The sequence below is a fragment of the Euleptes europaea genome, chromosome 20 (assembly GCF_029931775.1).
Source record: "Euleptes europaea isolate rEulEur1 chromosome 20, rEulEur1.hap1, whole genome shotgun sequence".
Classification (NCBI taxonomy): Eukaryota; Metazoa; Chordata; class Lepidosauria; order Squamata; family Sphaerodactylidae; genus Euleptes; species Euleptes europaea.
This window is the reverse complement of record NC_079331.1, coordinates 14,813,466-14,835,795: the sequence shown is the minus strand read 5'-3', so window position 1 is coordinate 14,835,795 and position 22,330 is coordinate 14,813,466. Positions and strand designations below refer to the sequence as shown.

At 47.0% G+C, this 22,330-nt stretch overlaps 1 protein-coding gene across 1 annotated transcript in view; it reads right to left on the bottom strand.

Moving 5' to 3' along the window:
* AKAP13 (A-kinase anchoring protein 13) overlaps positions 1-22,330 on the bottom strand; it is a 117,564-nt gene that overhangs the window by 89,702 nt on the left and 5,532 nt on the right. The window contains exon 2 of the mRNA XM_056866096.1: positions 10,303-10,379. Coding sequence (XP_056722074.1) covers positions 10,303-10,379 — 77 coding nt within the window. The remainder of the gene's footprint in view (positions 1-10,302; positions 10,380-22,330) is intronic.

The window sequence follows — 22,330 nt, the reverse complement described above, 5'->3', positions numbered from 1 at the left end:
GCTGCAAGGAATAGTACTCAGAAAGCAAACTGTAAACAATTACAAAGTAAGATCTTAAATGAGGATTGGCCTTAGTGTTTGAGGAGACAGATCGTAATTGTTCACCTCGCTTCTTCCAGATAACCTCCAACAGAACGTTCTCCTTGCCAGACAATTTCCACTGGTTAGAAATTAATAAGCTCAGACGAGCTTTCTTATTGGCGAGATGTAATGACCTAGACTCAGCCGAGACACAAGGGCAATACAATAAAATTACTGCAGAAGAACGAAAAGACCCATTTTGTCCGGATCAAATGGACTCCCTAGCCCACGTTTGTTTTAGCATGTCCACAAAATAATATTGCACGAAATAAATATATCACTCCCTGGATAAACAGCTAAAGATGCTTTCTGAGAAGCGGATATTGTGTTATCTGCTGTCAAACAGATCGGTTAATTGTGTGAGAGAAGTGGCAACTTTTCTCTTTATAGCGTCAAGGAAAAATTAAATTTCATTTCCCCTTTTTAAAGTGTGAAGTGGTTGATGGATTGCCAGTGGCTGTTAAATCTAGGGAAAGGAAAAGGGGGGGCTGCAACCAAGAAATCAGAAGGAGATTGAGACTGGGAAGGGCAGCCAAGAAGGAACTAGAAAAGATACTCAAGTGTAATGAGGTGTTGCTGGCGACCAAGATACAGATAATTCATACTATAGTATTCCCCATTACACAGGGAACCTTGTCACTTTGCTCCCATTGCCTATTGGATTGTCCAAAATCTCATAGGTATAGAACTATGTTTTGTTCTCCCTTTCTAGAGGATCTGGTTGGCATTCCAGCTAGGGCTGCCAACCTCCAGGTGGCGGCTGGAGATCTCCTGCTGTTACAACTGATCTCCAGCCGATAGAGATCAGTTCACCTGGAGAAAAACGGCCGCTTTGGCAATTGGACTCCACGGCATTGTAGTCCCTCCCCTCCCCAAATCCCTCCCTCCTTAGGCTCCGCCCCCAAAATTTCCCACGGTGGTGAAGAGGGACCTGGCAACCCTGATTCCATCCCATTGCAAACTAAAGACCCTTTTGGCTGGAAGTTTTCATAATATCACCCTGGCAGTTGCCAAGTTTCCCCTCCTAACCAAATCTAACAGTTAGATAGATCTGAGCAAACTGATGCCCTAGTTCGTAGAATAATAGAGTTGGAAGGGACCCCAAGGGTCATCTAGTCCAACCCCCTGCACAATGCAGGAAATTCACATTCCTGTCCCCCATACCTCCAGTGACCCCTACTCCATGCATAGACGTATTTATTGTCATTGTTATTGTTGTTCTGTTGTTGGAACTGTTTGGGCTCAAGACTGTTGTCATAAGAGCAGAGAATAAAAGAAAGTATTCCCCATTGCTACTTACGGGTGTGAAAGTTGGACAGTGAAGAAAGCAGACCGGAAGAAACTCGATGCATTTGAAATGTGGTGCTGGAGGAGAGTTTTACAGATAGTGTGGCTCGCCAAAAAAGACAAATAAGTGGGCTCTAGATCACAGAATTGGAAGGGGCCATACAGGCCATCTAGTCCAACCCCCTGCTCAATGCAGGATCAGCCTAGAGCATCCCTGACCAGTGTTTGTCCAGCCACTGCTTGAAGACTGCCAGTGAGGGGGAGCTCACCACCTCCCTAGGCAGCAGATTCCACCGCTGAATTATTCTTCCTGTAAAAATGTTTTCCTAATATCCAGCCAGTACCTTCTTCCCACCAGTAATTTGTACCCATTATTGAAATACCAACAGGAACAGCTTCCTGCCCTCCTCTAAGTGACAGCCTTTCAAATACTTAAAGAGAGCAATCCTGTCCCCCCTTCAACCTCCTCTTTTCCAGACTGAATCAAATTAATTCTCCCTAAAAGCTAAAACGATTCAACTGAGACTATTGTAATTTGGTCACAACACGAGAAGGCGAGAATCACTGGAACAGACAATAATGCTTGGAAAAGTTGAGGCCAGCAGGAGGTGGAGCCAATTACAAAATGTCAGGGAGGGAAGTTATACATAAATCTAATAGTAACTCTTCGACATTTCAGGCCTTTTACAGGATCTGCACAATCAGATTTCTAGTGGCCAGTCAGAAGACCTGCTGAGCAAAAGCACACACCCCCGACCTGTTCACTTTTAAAAACATTTGGTGGGTTGGCAGTAGGGTTGCCAACCTCCAGGTACTACCTGGAGATCTCCTGCTATTACAACTGATCTCCAGCTGATAGAGATCAGTTCCCCTGGAAAAAACTCCTCTCCGTTTTGGCATGCGACTTCCTTGTACGGAGAAACAAGATCATCTTCCCTCTGGATGACATAATGCAGTTTTTGATTCAATGCGGTTTTCAGAAATGTTTATTTTTTATATATATTTTATTTAGAGGCAGCTGTCCATGTTGAGAAGTCAGCACTCACCCAAATTTTCCCTTCTTGTCTTTGGAAGGGAAGGCAAGCAGGAGTCAAATATCACCTTCCCCTCAGAGCAAGATGAAAGACCTAGGTACAAGGGCATTTTGTTTCCACCTTTCTAATACGGTTTGATGCCCAGGAACAAAGCCAATTGCCGCATCCCTTATGTAACAGTTTGAAGACTGCTGGGGAGGGGGCATGGCTCAGTGGTAGACCATCTGCTCGGCATGCAGATGGTCCCAGGTTCAATCCCCGGCATCGCCAGTTAAAGCACTGGTTACCAACCGGGGGTCCACGGACCCCCAGGGGTCCATGAGAACTAAATTAAGGTCCGCAAAACAAAGTTATAAACCCATAATAAATTAATATTTTCAATTAAAACTTCTCTATTATAAAAATATATATTCAAATATTATTCTAAGTTTAATGTTTAACTAACAGTTATGATTAAAGTTTATTTTCAAATTCTCTGAATTTTTATTTTGAACCTTGGGGTCCCTGCACCGAACAAAAAAGTCCTAGTGGTCCCTGGTCAAAAAAAGGTTGGGAACCACTGAGTTAAAGGGACTAGGCAAGTAGGTGGTGTGAAAGACCTCTGCCTGAGACCCTGGAGAGCCGCTGCCGGTCTGAGTAGGCAATACTGACTTGGATGGACCAAGGGCCTGATTCAGTATCAGGCAGCTTCATGTGTTCAAGACAAGCAGGTATTAAGTATTTACTTAATGGATACTCTGCCTTTCTCCTCAACGAGGACCCAAAGTGAATGACATCGCTCTCCTCCGTTTTATCCGCACAACAACCCTGTGGGGTAGGTTAGGCTGAGCTTGTGTGACTGGCCCAAGGTCACCCAGCAAGGTTCCGTGGCAGAGTGGGGATTCGAACCTGGGTCTCCCACATCCTAGTCTGACACTCTAACCACTACCCCATGCTGGTTCTCAATGGGCAGGGAGGGACCTCAGCTCTAGCGGACCACCACTGTCCAATATGGGACAGTCATTTTAAGGTATGTTTTCCCACATATCTCACGTGATTAAGAAGAAGAAGAGTTGGTTTTTATATGCCGGTTTTCTCTATCTTTTAAGGAGACTCAAACTGGCTTACAATCTCCTTCCCTTCCTCTCTCCACAACAGACACTTGTGAGGTAGGTGGGGCTGAGGGAGTTCAGAGAGAACTGTGACTAGCCCAAGGTCACCCAGCTGGCTTCGTGGGTAGGAGCAGGGAAACCAACCCGGTTCACCAGATTAGAGTCCGCCACCCATGCGGAGGAGTGGGGAGTCAAACCTGGTTCTCCAGATTAGAGTCCGCCGCTCTTAACCACTACACCACGCCGGCTCTAAAGAGAGACAACTGCAAAGCAGGAGATATCTCCCCCTAACCCCCCCCACCCAAAAAAAAAACCCAAGACAGCAAATTTGGAACTGCGTTGGTCATTCTGACCGGCACGAGTCATTCATTCACAGAGACAACAGGCTTTAGAGCACTGGTTCCCAACCAGGGGTCCATGGACCCCCAGGGGTCCACGAGAACTAAATTAAGGTCCGCAAAACAAAGTTCTAAACCCATAATAAATTAATATTTTCAATTAAAAGTTCTCTATTATAAAAATATATATATTCAAATATTATTCTAAGTTTAATGTTTAACTAACAGTTATGATTAAAGTTTATTTTCAAATTCTCTGAATTTTTATTTTGAACCTTGGGGTCCCTGCACCGAACAAAAAAGTCCTAGTGGTCCCTGGTCAAAAAAAGGTTGGGAACCACTGCTTTAGAGAGTTCTGCGCAGGAGGCAACCTGAGCTTGGGAAAATATTCACCAAACTGGGAAGATCCCGTGCTTCAATCAGAAATTTGACAAGCTGAGAAAAAGGAGAAGGGGTTGGGGTTTTTTTTTCTTTTCTTTCTTTCCAAATCCGTTGTCTGGGTGCACACAATCCACTGCTATCAACGCCCCGTCCCAAAGAGGATGCTTGTGGGTGTGAGAAAAGATAAACGATGACTCAACTATCCAAGTGACTGTAAGGTCATCCCTTCCCGGATAGGGATATATGGATTTTCTGCACAGTGCAGAAAGAGGAAGACAGTTGAAAGAATGGCCTTTCCTCTATTGCAATGTGTTACTCTTTTTCAGTGCCTCAGCAATAGTGTGGGGACCAACTCATTCAGCACACACTGCTAGCCAAATGCATCCCACAGTGAACGGACGCTAGCAACCCTACACCAACGTTCCCCCGGAGCCAGCAGGTATAGTGGTCAGAGTGACGGACTAGGGTTTGAGAGTCCTGGGTTCGAATCCTCACTCAGGAAAACTCCCTGGATAGCCTTGGACCAGTCAAACACTCTGTCAGCCTAACCTGCCTCATGGAGCTGCTGTTGTGGAAAGAAAATGGAGGAGTGAATGCACTTGTATACCCCTTCTGATCCTAAAAGTGGGGTATAAGTATTTAAATACATGAAATAAAACAAACAGACCCAATGTGGGTTCCCCGTAGGGTTGCCAGGTCCCTCTTTGACGCCAGCAGTTTTTGGGGCAGCGCCTGAGGAGGGTGGGCTTTGGAGACGGGAGGGACTTCAATGCCATAGAGTCCAATTGCCAAAGCAGCCATTTTCTCCAGGGGAACTGATCTCTATCAGCTGGAGATCAGTTGTCACAGCAGATCTCCAGCCAGTACCTGAAGGTTGGCAACCCTAGTTCTCTCCCCCCCCCCAATTCATACAGAGTACACAATTTGAGTACATCTGCTACACTATGAACTCTTACCCTGCTGGGGACGTTTGAATCAATCTGTAACTTCTGGATGTATGCTGGAATGCAACTTGAAACCTATTGATGCATATGTTAAAATGTCATGAGAATATTGATTGATGGACTGATGAAGAACTATGAATTTGAAACGGCCGTATCCTCATCATATTTCTGGACTTAAAAAGATTACATCATATTGCATCTCAAGAATATTTTTTGTACTCTTTCATGAGACTTGAAAAATTGTTTACACTGCACAATAGTCACTTTGGGTAATTGTTTGTTTGTAGATAAAGTACCAGGAGGTTGGCAAAAAAAAACCAATTCATACAGAGTACACAGTTTATTTATTTATATGCTGTAATTGTATGGCTTTTATTTTGTAAGCCACTGGAAGGAAGACTCTGAAGAAGCAGAATGCACATTTTTCCAAATCAATAAATAAAGGCAACTTGTAATTCATCCTAGCATATTCCCGGCCTGTTCAGAAGGGTAGTTTTATGAAGTCCAGAAGCATTTGTGTGCTTGACCAATCAGGAATACTTACCTTGATTGACCTCGGGTGTTTGTTCCTTGTTTTCCGCAGACAAATTTCCTGCAAGTTTTTGTGTCAGCCAACTCATTAGAGTTTTCAGATGCTACCAAAAACCAGTCCCAAATAGGGCTGCCAGCTCCGGGTTGGGCAATTCCTAGAGATATGAGGGTGGAGCATGGGGAGGACGGGTTTGGGGAAAGGAGGGACCTGAGCAGGGATTTGATGGCAGGGTTACCAACCTCCAGGTACTGGCTGGAGATCTCCTACTATTACAACTGATCTCCAGCCGATAGAGATCAGTTCGCCTGGAGAAAAATGGCCACTTTGGCAACTGCACTCTATGGCATTGAAGCCCCTCCCCAAGCCCTGCCCTTCTCAGGCTCAGCCCCAAAAAAACCCCACCGGTGTAGGGTTGCCAATCTCCAGGTACTAGCTGGAGATCTCCTGCTCTTCCAACTGATTTCCAGCCGATAGAGATCAGTTCGCCTGGAGAAAAATGGCCACTTTGGCAATTGGACTCTATGGCACTGAAGTCCCTCCCCAAACCCCGCCCTCCTCAGGCTCCACCCCCAAAACCTCCTGCCGGTGGTGAAGAGGGACCTGGCAACCCTAGATGACAGAGCACCCACCCTCTAAAGCAGCCATTTTCCCCAGGGGAACCTGATCTCTATTGATCAGTTGTAGTTCTGGGTGATCTCCAGGGCCCCACCTGGAGGTTGGTAACCCCCAGCTCCAACAATCCAGTGGCTTCATACAGCCTGCATATCACAGCGGCTGATGTTTTTCTACCCTTCTGTGACTGAAGAGACCTCTAAGACAAGCTGAGAAGGTAGCTCAGTAGGACCCAGTAGGACAAGCTGAGAAGGTAGCTCAGTAGGTCAAGCTGAGAAGGTAGCTCAGTAGGCCTCAGTAGGACAAGCTGAGAAGGTAGCTCAGTAGGACTCAGTAGGACAAGCTGAGAAGGTAGCTCAGTAGGACTCAAATCCAATTCAAACTTTAAAGAGTATTCTGTTCCCCCCCCCCCAAATTTCAGGATACATGCCAGGAGAAACAAATGCAGAAGCAGCTCTGAGACTCCACCCTCACTTACAAGGGCCAGTTCCCCCACAGTGACTCAGACGTCCTTTGCAACTTTTCAGACAATTCTGGACGTCGGACAGCATGTACAAAAAAAAACAACTATCCAGATTTGGGTTGTCAAGTTTCCAATCTGCCCACTCCTGTACCAATCTACATTTTCTTTCTGAGATCAGCAAACCCTACCCCGTCAATCCTTCCCAAATTTCAGCTAGCTCTGTTCACTGCCAAAACAACTGCTGATAGATACAGGGTCCCAGACTTCCACAGCCCAGAAGAACTATTTGAGAAGCAGGGCTTCCAAGCCAAGAGTCGGACAGTAGTAGGGTTGCCAGCCTCCAGGTACTAGCTGGAGATCTCCTGCTACTGCAACTGATCTCCAGCCGACAGAGATCAGCTCACCTGGAGAAAATGGCCACTGTGGCAATTGGACCCTATGGCATTGAAGTCCCTCCTCTCCCCAAACCCTGCCCTCCTCAGGCTCTACCCCAAAAACCTCCCACTGGTAGTGAAGAGGGACCTGGCAACCCTAGAAAAATTGGTACTTTTTACACGTCATTCCTTATGCACCAGATACACAATCCACCAAGAGCTAATTAGGGAACTGCAGCTGAAAACGGAAAGGTTTCCTCTTCTATCCTGCTACGGTGCAGAAGACAACAGGAGAGGACGGGGGAAATGGTGGGAACATATCGGTCCTCTAAACATGAAGCCCGACAGCTCCTGGCACATTTCAGCTTTGTTTCCTACCAGTATTACAAACGACAACCCAATGAGAACAGGAACAAACCAACCACGCAGCTAATTTAAAAACAAGCAAGGCCACTAGAAACATCTGCCGCAGACACCTACCCAGAAAAGCCTAAACTTGAGTGAAACCAAAATTAAAAGACAAGACAGAGAGAAGCTAAAGAACATCCCTCCATGTCAGCAATCGCCCACTAGCCAAGTTCGCCATTTCGATCTACGCCAGCAAATTTTTAAATACTTTACTAATCAGGTATCAGCTTTCTGCTGGGGAGGGCGGGATACAAGTTTAATAAAATAAAATAAACAGACAATGAACAACAGTACAATGCAAATTGTATAAGTGAAAAAAAGAGTATTAAAGGTTGGTATTCACAGCTTAAAGGTGGTATTCTGGGGTTTATAATCACCCCTCCAAAGCTAATTCCGGTGGAATTGCCAACCCTGGCTCAGGAAATTCCTGGAGACTTGGGGGTAGATCCTAGGGAGTTAGGGTTGCCAGGTCCCTCTTTGCCACCGGCGGGAGGTTTTGGGGGCAGAACCTAAGGAGGGAAGAATTTGGAGAGGGGAGGGACTTCAATACCAGAAAGTCCAATTGTCAAAGTGGCCATTTTCTCCAGGGGAACTGATCTCTGTCGGCTGGAGATCAGTTGTAATAGCAGGAGATCTCCAGGTAGTACCTGGAGGTTGGCAACCCTAATGGCACTGGTAACCATCAGCACAAGGCAGCTTATTGTGGTGTTAAAATAAAGTTTTCACCTTGTTGGGGTCATTTCGACCCCCAATACTTTGGAGGGACAACGTTGCCTCTCCCTTTTAATTACCCTTTCAGAGGAACTTCAATAGGAGGTCTTTTTTTAAAAAACCCATTTGGGATCAATTATACGGCTCGGCATGTAGGAGGGTTTTTTTTTAAAAAGCTTCAATACATTTTAAGTGTCCTCAATATAGTGCCGGTTTTATATTTTGTTTCCATCAAACTTAGCAACAGGAAACTGTGGTCACCCCTCCTGCGGCAAACTTTCCATTCGCCTTGGCACTCCTGAATCCCATACTGGGATAGTCAGATTAAAAGGGGGGGGGAATAACTGGCACCCGCTCATTTCCCCCAGCAGAGAAATCAGGAGAACAGCAAAGTTGCAGCTTATTCTGCAAGCACAGCATTTTCCCTTCTTTTCCACTGCAAACATGAACAAATACAATTCAGCACTGGCTTCCTAGCAGGTCGGCTTGAAAGAAAGACAAAATAAAACGTGGGGTGTGTGCTTTAGGAACTCTCAGACTGACTGACTGTCTTTATGGACAACGCAAATACCCAAGGTTGAAAAGGGTTTTAAAAGGTCTGGAGTTTATCAGGTGGTCTCAACCAGGTCCTTTCCCCAAGCTCTGTCCCACAGCTTCATGGGTTTCACCCTGCATCTTCACAGAGCTCCCTATTACTAAATTTGCTCCCTGCATCATAAAGCTGCCAGCATATATGTTCACAGGTATTTCAGCCTTGCTGAAAAGAGCTTTTCCCTCACCTGGTCACCCAGGTAGCTTCCATGGAAGAGTGGGGATTCAAGCCTGGGCGCCCCACATCCTAGTCTAACCACTACACCACACTACCAACTAGGGTTGCCAACCTCCAAGTACTAGCTGGAGATCTCCTGCTATTGCGGCTGATCTCCAGCCGATAGAGATCAGTTCCCCTGGAGAAAATGGCAGCTTTGGCCATTGGACTCTATAGCATTGAAGTCCCTCCCCAAACCCTGCACTCCTCAGGCTCCACCCCAAAAATCTCCTGCTGGTAGTGAAGAGGGACCTGGCAACCCTACCAAGATGAATGAATGTATTTACAGCAAAAGCCAGAATAAAACGACCAGATACAATCTGTGTACTAACAGATGCAATACGCCTCACCGAGAAAACCCAAGCCTACCCCACCAACAGAACCACCATGAAGAAAGCCAGCGACAAATTCTCTATCGCCAGTGCCACCAAATGCAATAAGATTTCATGCTTTCTCCAGGGTATGATCTACAAACCCAGGCGCTGAGTCCATAACTAAGAGGTTCCCCGGGACTACAGGCCTATCCCTTGAACCAGACGGGCAGGTTCTGCAGGCTAAACAGAATCATAGAGTTGGAAGGGACCACCGGGGTCATCTAGTCCAACCCCCTGCACAATGCAGGAAATTCACAACTACCTCCCCCCCACACCTGAGAACCAGAAGATGACCAATATGCCCTCCCGCTCATCATCTGCCTGAGGTCACAGAATCAGCATTGCTGACAGGTGGCCATCTAACCTCTTCTTAAAAACCTCCAGGGAAGGAGCGCTTACCACCTCCCGAGGAAGCCTGTTCCACTGAGGAACCGCTCTAACCGTTAGGAAATTCTTCCTAATGGAGCCCTTAAACTGCCAGTCGCCGATCCCCAACAGACTTTGCAAAGGAGAGGATGAACAGAGCTCCGGAGCTCCGTGCATCTCCCAAAACAGCCACGACTCGACTCCCGGTCAAGCTCTTACTGCGCAACCGAACAAGTCATTCTCAGTCTCGCTCATGTGGTTGAAGCACCCAGAGTTCTGGGAGGCGCTCTGTTCCCGAGCCGACGCGCACGGCGGTGAACCAACCAGCCTATGATGTGACCGAACGTTCTCCCAAAAAGAGCAACAAGGGGAGCGGTTGTTTCAAAAACGAGCAGCTGAAACGGGAAAGAATAAAAGCAGAAGTTCGGCTTCCTCGTAATGGAGGAAGAAATTCATTATTTTACCCAGTTCCATGCCTTGGTGTCAGGAAGAACTTACGATTGCTTCCGAAGCGGCATTCTCCGCGAGGCCTTGCAAAAAGTCCATCTCCTCTTCCCTTTTCACCTCAAAAGAGTCTGCAGAAACAAGAGGAGAAAATGTTACGGGGCTTTCAACAAACTTTACTGCCCTTCCCCAATTGTTGTTGAGGCATCCTTGTCCACCAAAACAGGGGGGATTTTCCCCCCAGTAATCCGACAAGCTCTACACACACACCATCTCCCTTCTGCAACATACAGCTGGTATCAATCCACCCAATACAGCTGGTTTGTTTTATTTTTCATGATCCTTGTTTTTTTTACCTCCAGAAGAAAAGAAGGGAGACACCAGTGGACAAAAGGGAGATCCCAGGTAATATACAAATAACCCAGGCCTATTGCCTTACTAGAACCTGGATACCCCTGCGCTTACCATGAAATCCATAAGCAAAAGTCACGTAATACCTTTTACTAAGACCGCTAAAATACCACAGAACAGTGTGGAAGCTTTCACGGTCAATAGAAATCTTCACCAGATTAGATGTGCATTAATACCTGTGCATTAAATATATGTATTTGTTTACATTAAATATGTATATCTGTTTATTTGAACACATGAAGCTGCCTTATATTGAATCAGACCCTTGGTCCATCAAAGACAGTATTGTCTAAGACTGGCAGCGGCTCTCCAGGGTCTCAGGCAGAGGTCTTTCACATCACCTATTCGCCTAGTCCCTTTAACTGGAGATGCCGGGGATTGAACCTGGGACCTTCTGCATGCCAAGCAGAGGCTCGACCACTGAGCCACAGCCCTTCTCCATGGTTCACCAGGGTCTCAGGCAAAGGTCTTTCACATCACCTACTTGCCTGGTTCCTTTAACTGGAGATGCCGGGGATTGAACCTGGGACCTTCTGCATGCCCAGCAGATGCTCTACCACTGCTGTAGCTCATCGATACTACACTTTTCTCCCTAATGGGGATCCAAAGTGTCTTATCACAGTCTCTTTTCCTCCATTTTATCTTCATAACAAGCCTGTTGAGGTAGGTTAGGGTGAGAGAATGCGACTGTCCCGGCAACATTCCAGGGACCAGAGTGGAATAAAATTTGGTTCTCCAAGATTCTAGTCCAGCACTCTAAACACTATACCACATTGGCTAATAATAATAATAATAATAATAATAATAATAATAATAGCAGCAGCTCTTAGCACAGAGTGGTAAGCTGCAGTACTGCAGTCCAAGCTCTGCTCACGACCTGAGTTCGATCCCAACGGGAGTCGGTTTCAGGTAGCCTGCTCAAGGTTGACTCAGCCTTCCATCCTTCCGAGGTCGGTCAAATGAGTCCCCGGCTTGCTGGGGGTAAAGGGAAGATGACTGGGGAAGGCACTGGCAAACCACCCCATAAACAAAGTCTGCCTAGTAAACGTCGGGATGTGACGTCACCCCATGGGTCAGGAATGACCCGGTGCTTGCACAGGGGACCTTTACCTAGATGGCCATCTGTCAGCAAAGCTGATTATATGACCTTAGGCAGATCATGAGAAGGAGGGCATCTTGGCCATCTTCTGGGCAAGGAGTAGGGGTCATTGGGGATGTGGGGAGGACGTAGTTCAGAATTTCCTGCATTGTGCAGGGGGTTGGACTAGATGACCCTGGTGGTCCCTTCCAACTCTATTATTCTGAGAGTTGGGTTTTTTTACCCTGATTTTCTCTACCACTTAAGAAAGACTCAAACCGGCTTGCAATCACCTTCCCTTTTCCTCCCCACAACAGGCACCTTGTGAGGCAGCTGGGGCTGAGACAGTTCGGAGAGAGCTGCGACTAGCCCAAGATCACCAAGCAGGCTTCATGTGGAGGAGTGGGGAGTCGAACCCGGTTCTCCAGACTAGAAACACCCCCTCTCAACCACTACACCACACTGGCTGGCCCAAGATCACCCATGACAGAGAGGGGATTTGAACCTGGGCCTTCCCTGATCCTAGTCCGACACTCTAACACTGATACGTAACTGGATTAAATAACATAAACACATATATAAATCAGTACCCAATACAGAGGCAACATGGTACCATTCAATAGGTCAGTATTTCTAATCAGAACTGCAGCTTTTGATACCATTCTTCCTTCTCCTGCCACCTCCCCTTTGGGCTGCCAAATTTGGTTTGGGAAAGTCCTGGAGATTTGGGGACTGGAGCCTGGTGAAGGCAGGTTTTGGGGAGGGAAGGGACCTCCGCTGTTGTCTACAGGGGAACTGATATAGTCTGGAGATCAGTTATAATCCCATGAGATCTCCAGGCCCCACTTGGAGGTTTTATGTTAAAAAAAAAAAACATCCCACTGAAGTATAAACCCACTAACACCAGTCTTAAATAATATACAAATAGCTATAAACAACAGGTATTAAAAATCATACCCCAACGTTGAAGAAATGAGATTCTTATTTAATGAAATTCTTATTAATGGTATTAAGGTCATGCCACTATTTTTGCACCCTGACCTGGATTGCCCAGGATCATCTGATCTCGTCAGATCTCAGAAGCTAAGCAGGGTCAGCCCTGGTTAGTATTTGGATGGGTGACCACCAGAGAACAGCAGGGTTGCTATGCAGAGGAAGGCACTGGCAAACCACCTCTGTTAGTCTCTTGCCATGAAAACCCCAAAAGGGGTCGCCATAAGTTGGCTGCGACTTGATGGCACTTTACACACACACACACACACAATTTTTGTGGATATTCACACTTTGTATATGAGCCACACAGGGCTTAAAACTTTTACAAAAATTGTTGCCCGAGAGGAGTGTGGTTTTGCCTCCTTGTACATTAAAGTTTACGTAGCCCTCTCGGGCAACAATTTTTGCAAAAGTTTTAAGCCCTGTGTGGCTCATATACAAAGTGTGAATATCCACAAAAATAGTGGTAAGACCTTAATACCATTAATAAGAATTTCATTTCATTAATGTTGGGGTATGATTTTTAATACCTGTTGTTTATAGCTATTTGTATATCATTTAAGACTGGTGTTAGTTGGTTTATACTTCAGTGGGAAGTTTTTTAACATAGAGCCAGCGTGCTGTTGTTCCCTTTGGTCTAACGCAGTGGTTCCCAACCTTTTTTTGACCAGGGACCACTAGGACTTTTTTGTTCGGTGCAGGGACCCAAGGATCAAAATAAAAATGCCGAGAATTTGAAAATAAACTTTAATCGTAACTGTTAGTTAAACATTAAACTTAGAATAATATTTGAATATATATTTTATAATCGAGATTGAAAATATTAATTTATTATGGGTTTATAACTTTGTTTCGCGGACCTTAATTTAGTTCTCGCGGACCCCCGGTTGGGAACCAGTGGTCTAACGAGATCAGCATAGGTTTGTTGTTTTCTTCTACCTCGCCTGGAGATTGGCAACCCAGGGAAGGGAGCACGAGCGCTTTTATTTACACCGCACAAAATTTTTGACGGCAAAAGCAACAGTTGTAAAAGCTCCCGAGAAGGGCTGGAGGAGGGGGTAGAGGTGGCCACAAATCCTCTGCCAGAAGAGGATTCTGTTTGCTTTTGCAGAGCAGTGGTTACTCCTCTGCAGAGACAAAACTGGGGGCAGGGGGGGGCACAGAGCATGTCTTGGCAAGCAAGAACAAGCTCGGCTCTAGCTCAGAACAAACAACGCAAGCGTGCTTGGCAAGATGTGCGGACCACAAAGACACACACGTGCAAGCCACACAGATCTCATACCAGGTTTTTTTTGGGGGGGGGGGGAGCGCAAAACCTTCGGTGGTAGGAGGACAGAAGAAAAACCCCTGTATTCCACCTGTACAAAATGGAGCCTTGGACACTTACCGTAGAGGCTCATTCTCTTCTGAGGCGAAGGGCATCCTGAGAATTGGGTTGTTTTCCCTCTCCATCCGGGTAGGCAGGACCAAAGACCTTGACTTCCTGTCTCTATTGGCGGGAAAACAGCCTGCAGGAAGCCAGTTACCGTCTAGCCTAGCTACATAAAAGGCACTAGAGACAGACTTACGAGAACAATGTATAAACTGATATACTGATGAAATAACATGGAAGTCCCTTGAACATACAATTTAGACTTTCTGTTAACATAAACTTAGACATTCTGATAACGCAAACTATTCAAATGGCAACTGTAATTAAACGTCAAATTCAGATTAGGGTGGGCAGGATGCCCTTCGCCTCAGAAGAGAATGAGCCTCTACGGTAAGTGTCCAAGGCTCCATTCTCCCCTGAGGCAAGGGCATCCTGAGAATTGGGACTTTACAGAGCTCCCCTGTGGGTGGGTAACTTATTATTCTACCACATTTTGTAATACCCTACGGCCAAAAGCCGCTTGAGCTGAGGACCATACATTAATTTTATAGTGTTTTACAAAGGTTGACACCGATGACCATGTGGCAGCCCGACATATCTCTTCTACAGGGGCCTGTTTATCAAAGGCTGCTGTTGTTGCCATGCTACGTAGTGAATGTGCTGTGATTCCCCCTGGCACTGGGGTACCAGTTGACTTGTATGCCTCCGAAATGCACAGTCTGATGGTATAACTAATGACCGCTGCTGACATCCTTTTACCTTTGGAAGGGTTTGATATTCCTATAAACATAAAGTCTGTTTGTCTAAATTCTTTTGTACGGTCGATGAATATACGGATAGCTCTCCTCAGGTCCAGAGAATGCCACGATTTTTCCCTGGAACCTGATGGATTGGGACAGAAAGAGGGAAGATTGATTTCCTGCGTCCTATGGAAACGGGAATTAATCTTAGGCTGGAAGGTTGGGTCTGGTGTTAAGACCACCCTATCCTTATGAAACACGCAGAGGCCCTTCCTGATAGAGAGAGCTCTAAGTTCCGAAACCCGTCTAGCTGACGTGATGGCGGTTAGGAATAATACTTTCATGCGGAGAAATTTCATAGGAACTGTCCTAAGTGGTTCGAAGGGGGAACCCGTGAGAGCTTTCAAGACAAGATTAAGATTCCATGATGGGAATCTATGAACAACTGGTGGATGAGTTTGCGAAACTCCCTTTAAAAATGCAGTGATGTGTCTATGTTTTGTTATAGGTAATCCCTCTAAAAGGGGTAACACCGTAGATAGTGCAGTTATCTGTCTCCTTAGGGTTGAGGCCGACAGCTTAAGGCGTACTCCCTCTTGTAAAAAGTCCAAAATCTCAGGTATTGACGGAGAAAGTGGATTGACCTTCTTTCGTCTAGCCCACCTAACAAATGCCTTCCATGACGAATTGTACATGCGTCTAGTGGAGGGTCTACGCGCTTCTAAAATAGTATTGACCACATCGATGGAATAGCCCTGATTTAACAGTGACCGCCTTTCAAGTGCCAGGCGGTCAAACAGAACCATTGAGGGTCTGGGTGGTTCAGTGGACCCTGATGTAGTATGGCTCTCTCCGGAGGTATTCGCCAAGGTTCCTGACAAGACATTCTTTTGAGGTTCGCGAACCATGGTCGTCGTGGCCAATATGGAGCTATGAGGATTATGTTGGCTTGTTGCTGCTGAGTTTTGCGTAGTACCTTGGGAAGGATGGGAATGGGGGGGAAGGCGTACAGGAGACCTTTTGGCCAAGGGCTCAGGAGAGCGTCTGTTCCTTCCGCCTTTGGGTGAAAGAATCTGGAGAAATACCTTGGTAGTTTGTGATTTTGTTCTGAAGCGAATAAGTCGACAGAAGGGGTGCCAAATTTTTCTGAGACTAGGTGAAAGGTGTCTTGGTCTAATTCCCACTCTCCTTCGTCGACCGTTTGGCGGCTTAGCCAATCGGCCTGTACATTGAGGGTCCCCTTGACATGTTCTGCTCGAATCGAAGAGATGTTTATCTGGGCCCATGAGAAGATTTTGGCTGCCTCCATATGAAGGGAGGAGGACCTGGAGCCGCCCTGCTTGTTCACGTGAGCTTTCGTGGAAATGTTGTCTGTTCTTATGAGTATGTGATGATTTCTGATTTTTGGAGCAAATTCCAGCAGGGCGAGCTTTACCGCTCTGAGCTCCAAAAGATTGATGTGTAGAGTTGATTCTAGTGGAGACCATCGCCCTTGGGCTAGATGCCCTCCGAGGGTGGCTCCCCAGCCCGTTAGACTGGCATCTGTAAATATCTGCAGAGGCTCCTCGTGTATGTAATGAGTCGGTTTGTATAGGTTCGATGGGGAGGACCACCAGCGAAGACTCTGTTTGACCTGTGAAGGAATGAGGATCGTTTTGATCCTTTTTCTGGCAATGTCTAACTGATGTGGGCTCAGCAGCCATTGTAAAGGCCGCGAATGGAATCTGGCCCATGGTACTACTGCGATGCATGATACCATCAGTCCCATGAGTTTTGCTAGGGTCATTAGTCTGGTTGTTCTCTGTCTTGCTGTGGATCGAGAGAGAGCAATTATCTTGTCCACCCTTTCTTTGGTTAACGACATAGAGTTGGTGTCTGAGTTGATCTGAACCCCTAAGTGGATTGTGGATTGTGATGGAGTCAGGGAACTTTTGTGGAAATTTATCAAGTAGCCATGCTCTTGGAGAATCTGAATAACTCTGGCCGTGTGAATTTTGGAAAGATCCAGAGTCGGGGCGCAGATCAGGATATCGTCCAGGTACGGATGTACCTGGATTCCTTCCTGTCTGAGTACTGCGATGACGGTTATTAGGGTCTTGGTAAATACCCTGGGGGCGGAGGTAAGCCCAAAGGGGAGGGCCCTGAATTGAAAGTGATTGCTTCCATATGCAAAACGGAGGAAGCGTCTGTGGGAAGGGTGGACCGGTATGTGGAGGTAGGCCTCCGTGAGATCCACGGCCGTCAAGAAGGTGCCAGGGAGAAGGGACTCCACGGTAGACTTGACTGTCTCCATGCGGAAATGTTTGTGGGCCATCCTCTTGTTGATGTATTTTAGGTTGAGGATGGCCCGCCAGTCCCCATTTTTCTTGGGGACTGTAAAAAATATTGAGTATACTCCCTGGCCCCTCTGGGTGACCGGGACCGGTTCTATGGCCTTGATCTGGAGGAGATGCTGAATTGCTTTCTGAGTAATGCAGTGTTTTCCTTTCTTGGTTGGGATTGGGGATCTGAGGAAACGATCTGTGGGATGGGATGAAAACTCCAGGAAGTAGCCCTGAGTTATGATTTTGGAGACCCACTTGTCCGGATTGGACAGAGTCCACCTCGCAGCGAACTGCTGGAGTCTCCCCCCTACCTGGGGATGATTGGCGTCACTGTTGATTAGTTTTGGTAAACTTGTCCCCTCTGTCCAGTCTGGGCAGGGGACCTTGTGATCTCTGGAATCTACCTCCTCTCCTGAATGGTCGAGTGCCCCAGGAACCTCTAGATTGTCCCCAGGATCCTCTCCTAAAGTCAGATCGAAATCTGGGTGAAGACCTGTATGGACGAAAGGACTGGTATGGAGATCTATGATCCTTTTTTAGTTGTGTAGGTAAAACCAGTTTTTTATCCTTAGATTCTACGAGGATGCTATCCAGTTTTTCGCCAAACAGGCGACCCTCTTTCATTGGGTATGACATTAATGTGGTCTTGGCCTTGAAGTCAGCCGGCCAAACCCTCAGCCATAGAGCCCGTCTCAGGGAAGTGACTGAGGACATTGACCGAGCCACAAAAGACATAGTGTCTAGTGAAGCGTCAGCCATGAGCGTGGTAGCACTTAGTACTCTTTCCAACCCTCCGATTACCCTAGGGTTATCTTCAGGGACCAGCTGTAGGATCTTTTTAATCCACAAATACGATGCTCTGGCAAAAATGGATGTGGTGGCACTAGCCTGAATAGCTAATGCCGAAGCCTCATGTGCTTTCCTGGCTAAAAAATCTGACTTTCTATCCAATTGATCCCTTAGGGATCCCACGCCATCCTCTGGTACTAAACCTGGTGACTGGAGATCCAGTACTGGTGCATCCACTAGTGGCACCTTTAACATATCCATGGCATGAGGCGCCAGTGTGTATAGTTTTTTAATATTAGGAGGGACCTGCCTATTAGCTGAAGGTTTTTCCCATTCCTCTCTGACTGCCCTCTGAAAGAATTCAGGAAAGGGGACTGAATTAGAGCGAGGTTGCTGTCTGGGGAAACATTCCCTAACGCCCTGTTTCCATTTAGATCTAGTCTCATCTGTGGAGTCTACCTCCTCGTTCAAATCCAGGGCCAGTATGGCTTTAGCCAATAATCCCTGGTAATCTTCTCCAGAGAACAGCCTGTTATGCTGATCTGTGGGTTGGAGAGATTCTTCGTCCGAGTCAAATTCGCCATCTTCTTTGTCCTCTCCCTCCCCTGTCTCCACTTCCTCCTCCTCAAGAGAAGAAGAAGATTTGGAAGTATTTGCTATGGTCTCCTCAGTGTTAACTATAGGAGCCTTCATAGCTGCCTTGGTGGGCCATGCAGATGTACTAGGTTTTGATGAAGCACCTGCATTACCAGTTTCCTCCACATTAGATCTAACTAGTGGGGAGGGGGGGGGAGGTCCTGAAGTCCACCAGGGGTTAGGGGGTAAACGCGCTTGGTAAGCTTGAAATGCTAACCATTGGCGCTGGAGGGCACAGTTAATGAGATCATCGGCATTCTCCCAAGATAAAAAATGGCCGCCCGCCACCGATTGAGGGGGGGGGTGCCAGAGCCCGGAGGAAGAAGCCCGGATGCCGCAGAGTTACCAGCCATTAAGTGTGGGGAAGCCTCCGCTGCCGATTCCGAGGACGCCTGCACACTGGAGACCCGATTCAGGCGTCTGTTAGAAGAGGCGGGCGAGATCCGCCCGGCTTTCTGCCCAGCATTAAGTTTGGAGCCGCGCTTCTTCTTTTTGCCGCCCTGCTGCAGCGGCGCGGCTTTTCGCGCCTTTTTTACTTTCGGCTGCGTTGGGGACGGCTCCTGGAGAGGCGGCTCCGAATGCTGCGGCATGATCCCTAATGGTCCGCAATCGCGGCCGTTGGGAGAGCCGGTAGGCTTGTGGGAAGTTTGAACTAGCCCACTGTGGAAGTCCTTTTCAGAAAGGAGGTCGTCCTCCCTAAGCACAATGGCGTCGGCCATTTTGAATTCCTGTCGGCTCTAAGCCGAAGGAAAACTCACACACTGGGAAGGGAGGGAGGGAAACAATGGGAGCAATAACGAAGGGAACAAAGAAGACAACTTACAGTTAAACAAGGTAAGAAAGACGACACAAACTCTCCTAATTACTCCTAACTCTGAGAAAAGCACAGAGCTGTGCGGATGCTGCTGCTCTACCCGTGGAGGCAGGACAAAGACTGGCTTCCTGCAGGCTGTTTTCCCGCCAATAGAGACAGGAAGTCAAGGTCTTTGGTCCTGCCTACCCGGATGGAGAGGGAAAACAACCCAATTCTCAGGATGCCCTTGCCTCAGGGGAGAAAGTCCTGCTGTTTGTATAGAAACAGGTATGATCAGGAGGACGGAGCATCTTCCCTAGGTTAAAAAAATGCCACCAACGTTTGTGTCTTTCAACTTTAGAAAACCAACAACAACCAAGAGGAAACTAAGAAGTGAGTGCAGGGCTTAAAATTATGTATGGCCTGGGGACAGAGAAATTTCCTCTGCTCTCATGGTTGGGGAGATGTGCAGGACGGTTAGTTGCGCCAGTGGCCTTTCTAGCCATGACGCCTGAGTGGAACCTCCAGGTTTAGAAGCACTGTATCCAAGACTTACCAGCTCCTAGAGGAAGGCAAAGAAGAAGACAAAGAAGACGAAGGGTTGGTTTTTATATGCCAGCTTTCTCTACCACTTAAAGAAGAACCAAACCGGTTTACAATCCCCTTCCCCTCCCCACAACAGACACCCTGTGAGGTAAGTGAGACTACTTAGCTTCCAAGATCTGATGAGATCGGGCTTATTATACCATTCCACGTCCCTTTTAAAGTGTTACTGGACTCGAATCTTCTACTGCGGACGAACACAGTAGGGATGCCAGCCTCCAGGTGGGACCTGGGGATCCCCTGGGATTACAGCTCATCTGAAGACTACAGAGATCAGTTCCCCTGGAGAAAATGGATGCTTTGGAGGGTGGACTCTATGGCATTGTACCCCACTGAGTCCCCTGTCCTCCCCAGGATCCATGCCCACCCAGATCTCCAGGAGTTTCCCAGCCTGGATCTGGCAACCCTACCCCCCCTTCACTGCCAGTGAAGGTCCCAGGTTCAGTCCCCGGCATCTCCAGTTGAAGGGACTAGGCAAGGAGGTGATGTGAAAGACCTCTGCCTGAGACCGTGGAGAGCCGCTACCGGTCTGAGTAGACAATAGTGATTTTGATGGACCAAGGGTCTGATTCAGTATAAGGCAGCTTCATGTGTTCATGTGTATGTGTGACCTGGCAACCCTAACTCTGTGCCATTGTACCCCACTGAGGTCCCTGCCCTCCCCGGGCTCCACCCCCAAATCTCCAGGAGTTTCCCAACCTGGATCTGGCAACCCTAACCCCCATCTCCCACTGGTGGCTGGGGGGACCTGGCAACCTGAAACTACATTTTGCAAGAAAAACAGGATACGCATTTAAAATTAAGTTTCAAGAATCCACTACATATTACATCCACAGTTCCCCAAGGAGTTCACATTAGATTTTGCTTTCCCTTCTCTCGTATTATGCCCTGACAACCCTGTGAAGTCGGTGAGGTAGAGAGGGTGCAATTGGGCTAAGGTCACCCAAAGAGATTCATGGCAGTGTGTTTTCATACCCTTATCCAACACACTTAACAACTACACCACATTGACCTTGACAGACCCCTGGTTGGACTCGAGATACGGCAGCCGCATGTCTTCAGATGAGCTAACCCTGGGAACTGTTCACTAACTACCCTTCTGATCCAAGACACACATTCTCTACATTTCTGGGACACAGTCAAGTTAAAAGGTTTGTGTTTACATGCTCAACTCATCCCTTATCATGGGTAATTCCTGGAAAGGTAAAGGTTTTGCTTGTTATTTTTAAATTGGCAAGGCCAGAAGCCTATGAATGATAAATAAATAAATCTGTAACCCTCCCTAAGGCTTTAAGGAGAAAGTGAGCTAGTACAAGTAAACCGATTAAACTAAACACATAATTCATTAGTGTCCCAGAAAGATGGCAAGTGGTAAGAATTAAGGGGAAGCCGGTGTGGTGGTTAGAGCATTGGAAGAGGATCTGGAAAATCCGCATTCAGTTATTCCTACCATGAAACTCACTGGGTGACCTAGGGCAAGTTAACTCTCAGCCTAACCTACCTCACAGGGTTGTAAGGAAAAAGGAGGGGGGCTCACACACCCCTACAAGCTCCTTGGAGGAAGGTTAGGATAAAACTGTGGTAAATGGGTAAAGTGCAATTATTGCCTACTGCAAATTATGGGGTGCCTTATCCAATGCCGTCTACTTGTTCCATAACCCATAAGGACCTGATAGATAAACCAAGATAAATCAAGGCAGTCCTCAACCTCATAAGAACATAAGAAAAGCCCTGCTGGATCAGATGAGGTCCATCAAGTCCAGCAGTCTGTTCACACAGTGGCCAACCATGTGCCTCTAGGAAGCCCCCAAACAAGACGACCGCAGCAGCATCCTGCCTGTGTTCCAAAGCACCTCATATAATAGGCATGCTCCTCTGATCCTGGGGAGAACAGGTATGCACCATGACTAGTATCCTTTTTCAACAGTAGCCATGAATAGCCCTCTCCTCCATGAACATGTCCACTCCCTTCTTAAAGCCTTCCAAGTTGAAAGCCATCACCACATCCTGGGGCAGGGAGTTCCACCATTCAACCATGTGTTGTGTGAAGAAATACTTCCTTTGATCAGTTTTGAATCTCTCACCCTCCAGCTTCAGCAGATGACCCCGTGTTCTAATATCATGAGAGAGGGAGAAAAGCTTCTCCCTGTCCACTCTCTCCAAACCAGGCATAACTTTACAGACCTCTATCATGTCTCCCCTTAGCCGCCTTCTTTCCAAGCTAAACAGCCCTAAGTGTTTTAACTGCTCCTCATAGGAGTCCACAAAAGTCACCAAGACTAGTTCTTTGCAGCACACACTGATTCATCACAGGTACACAGAATCACAGATTCGTAGAGTTGT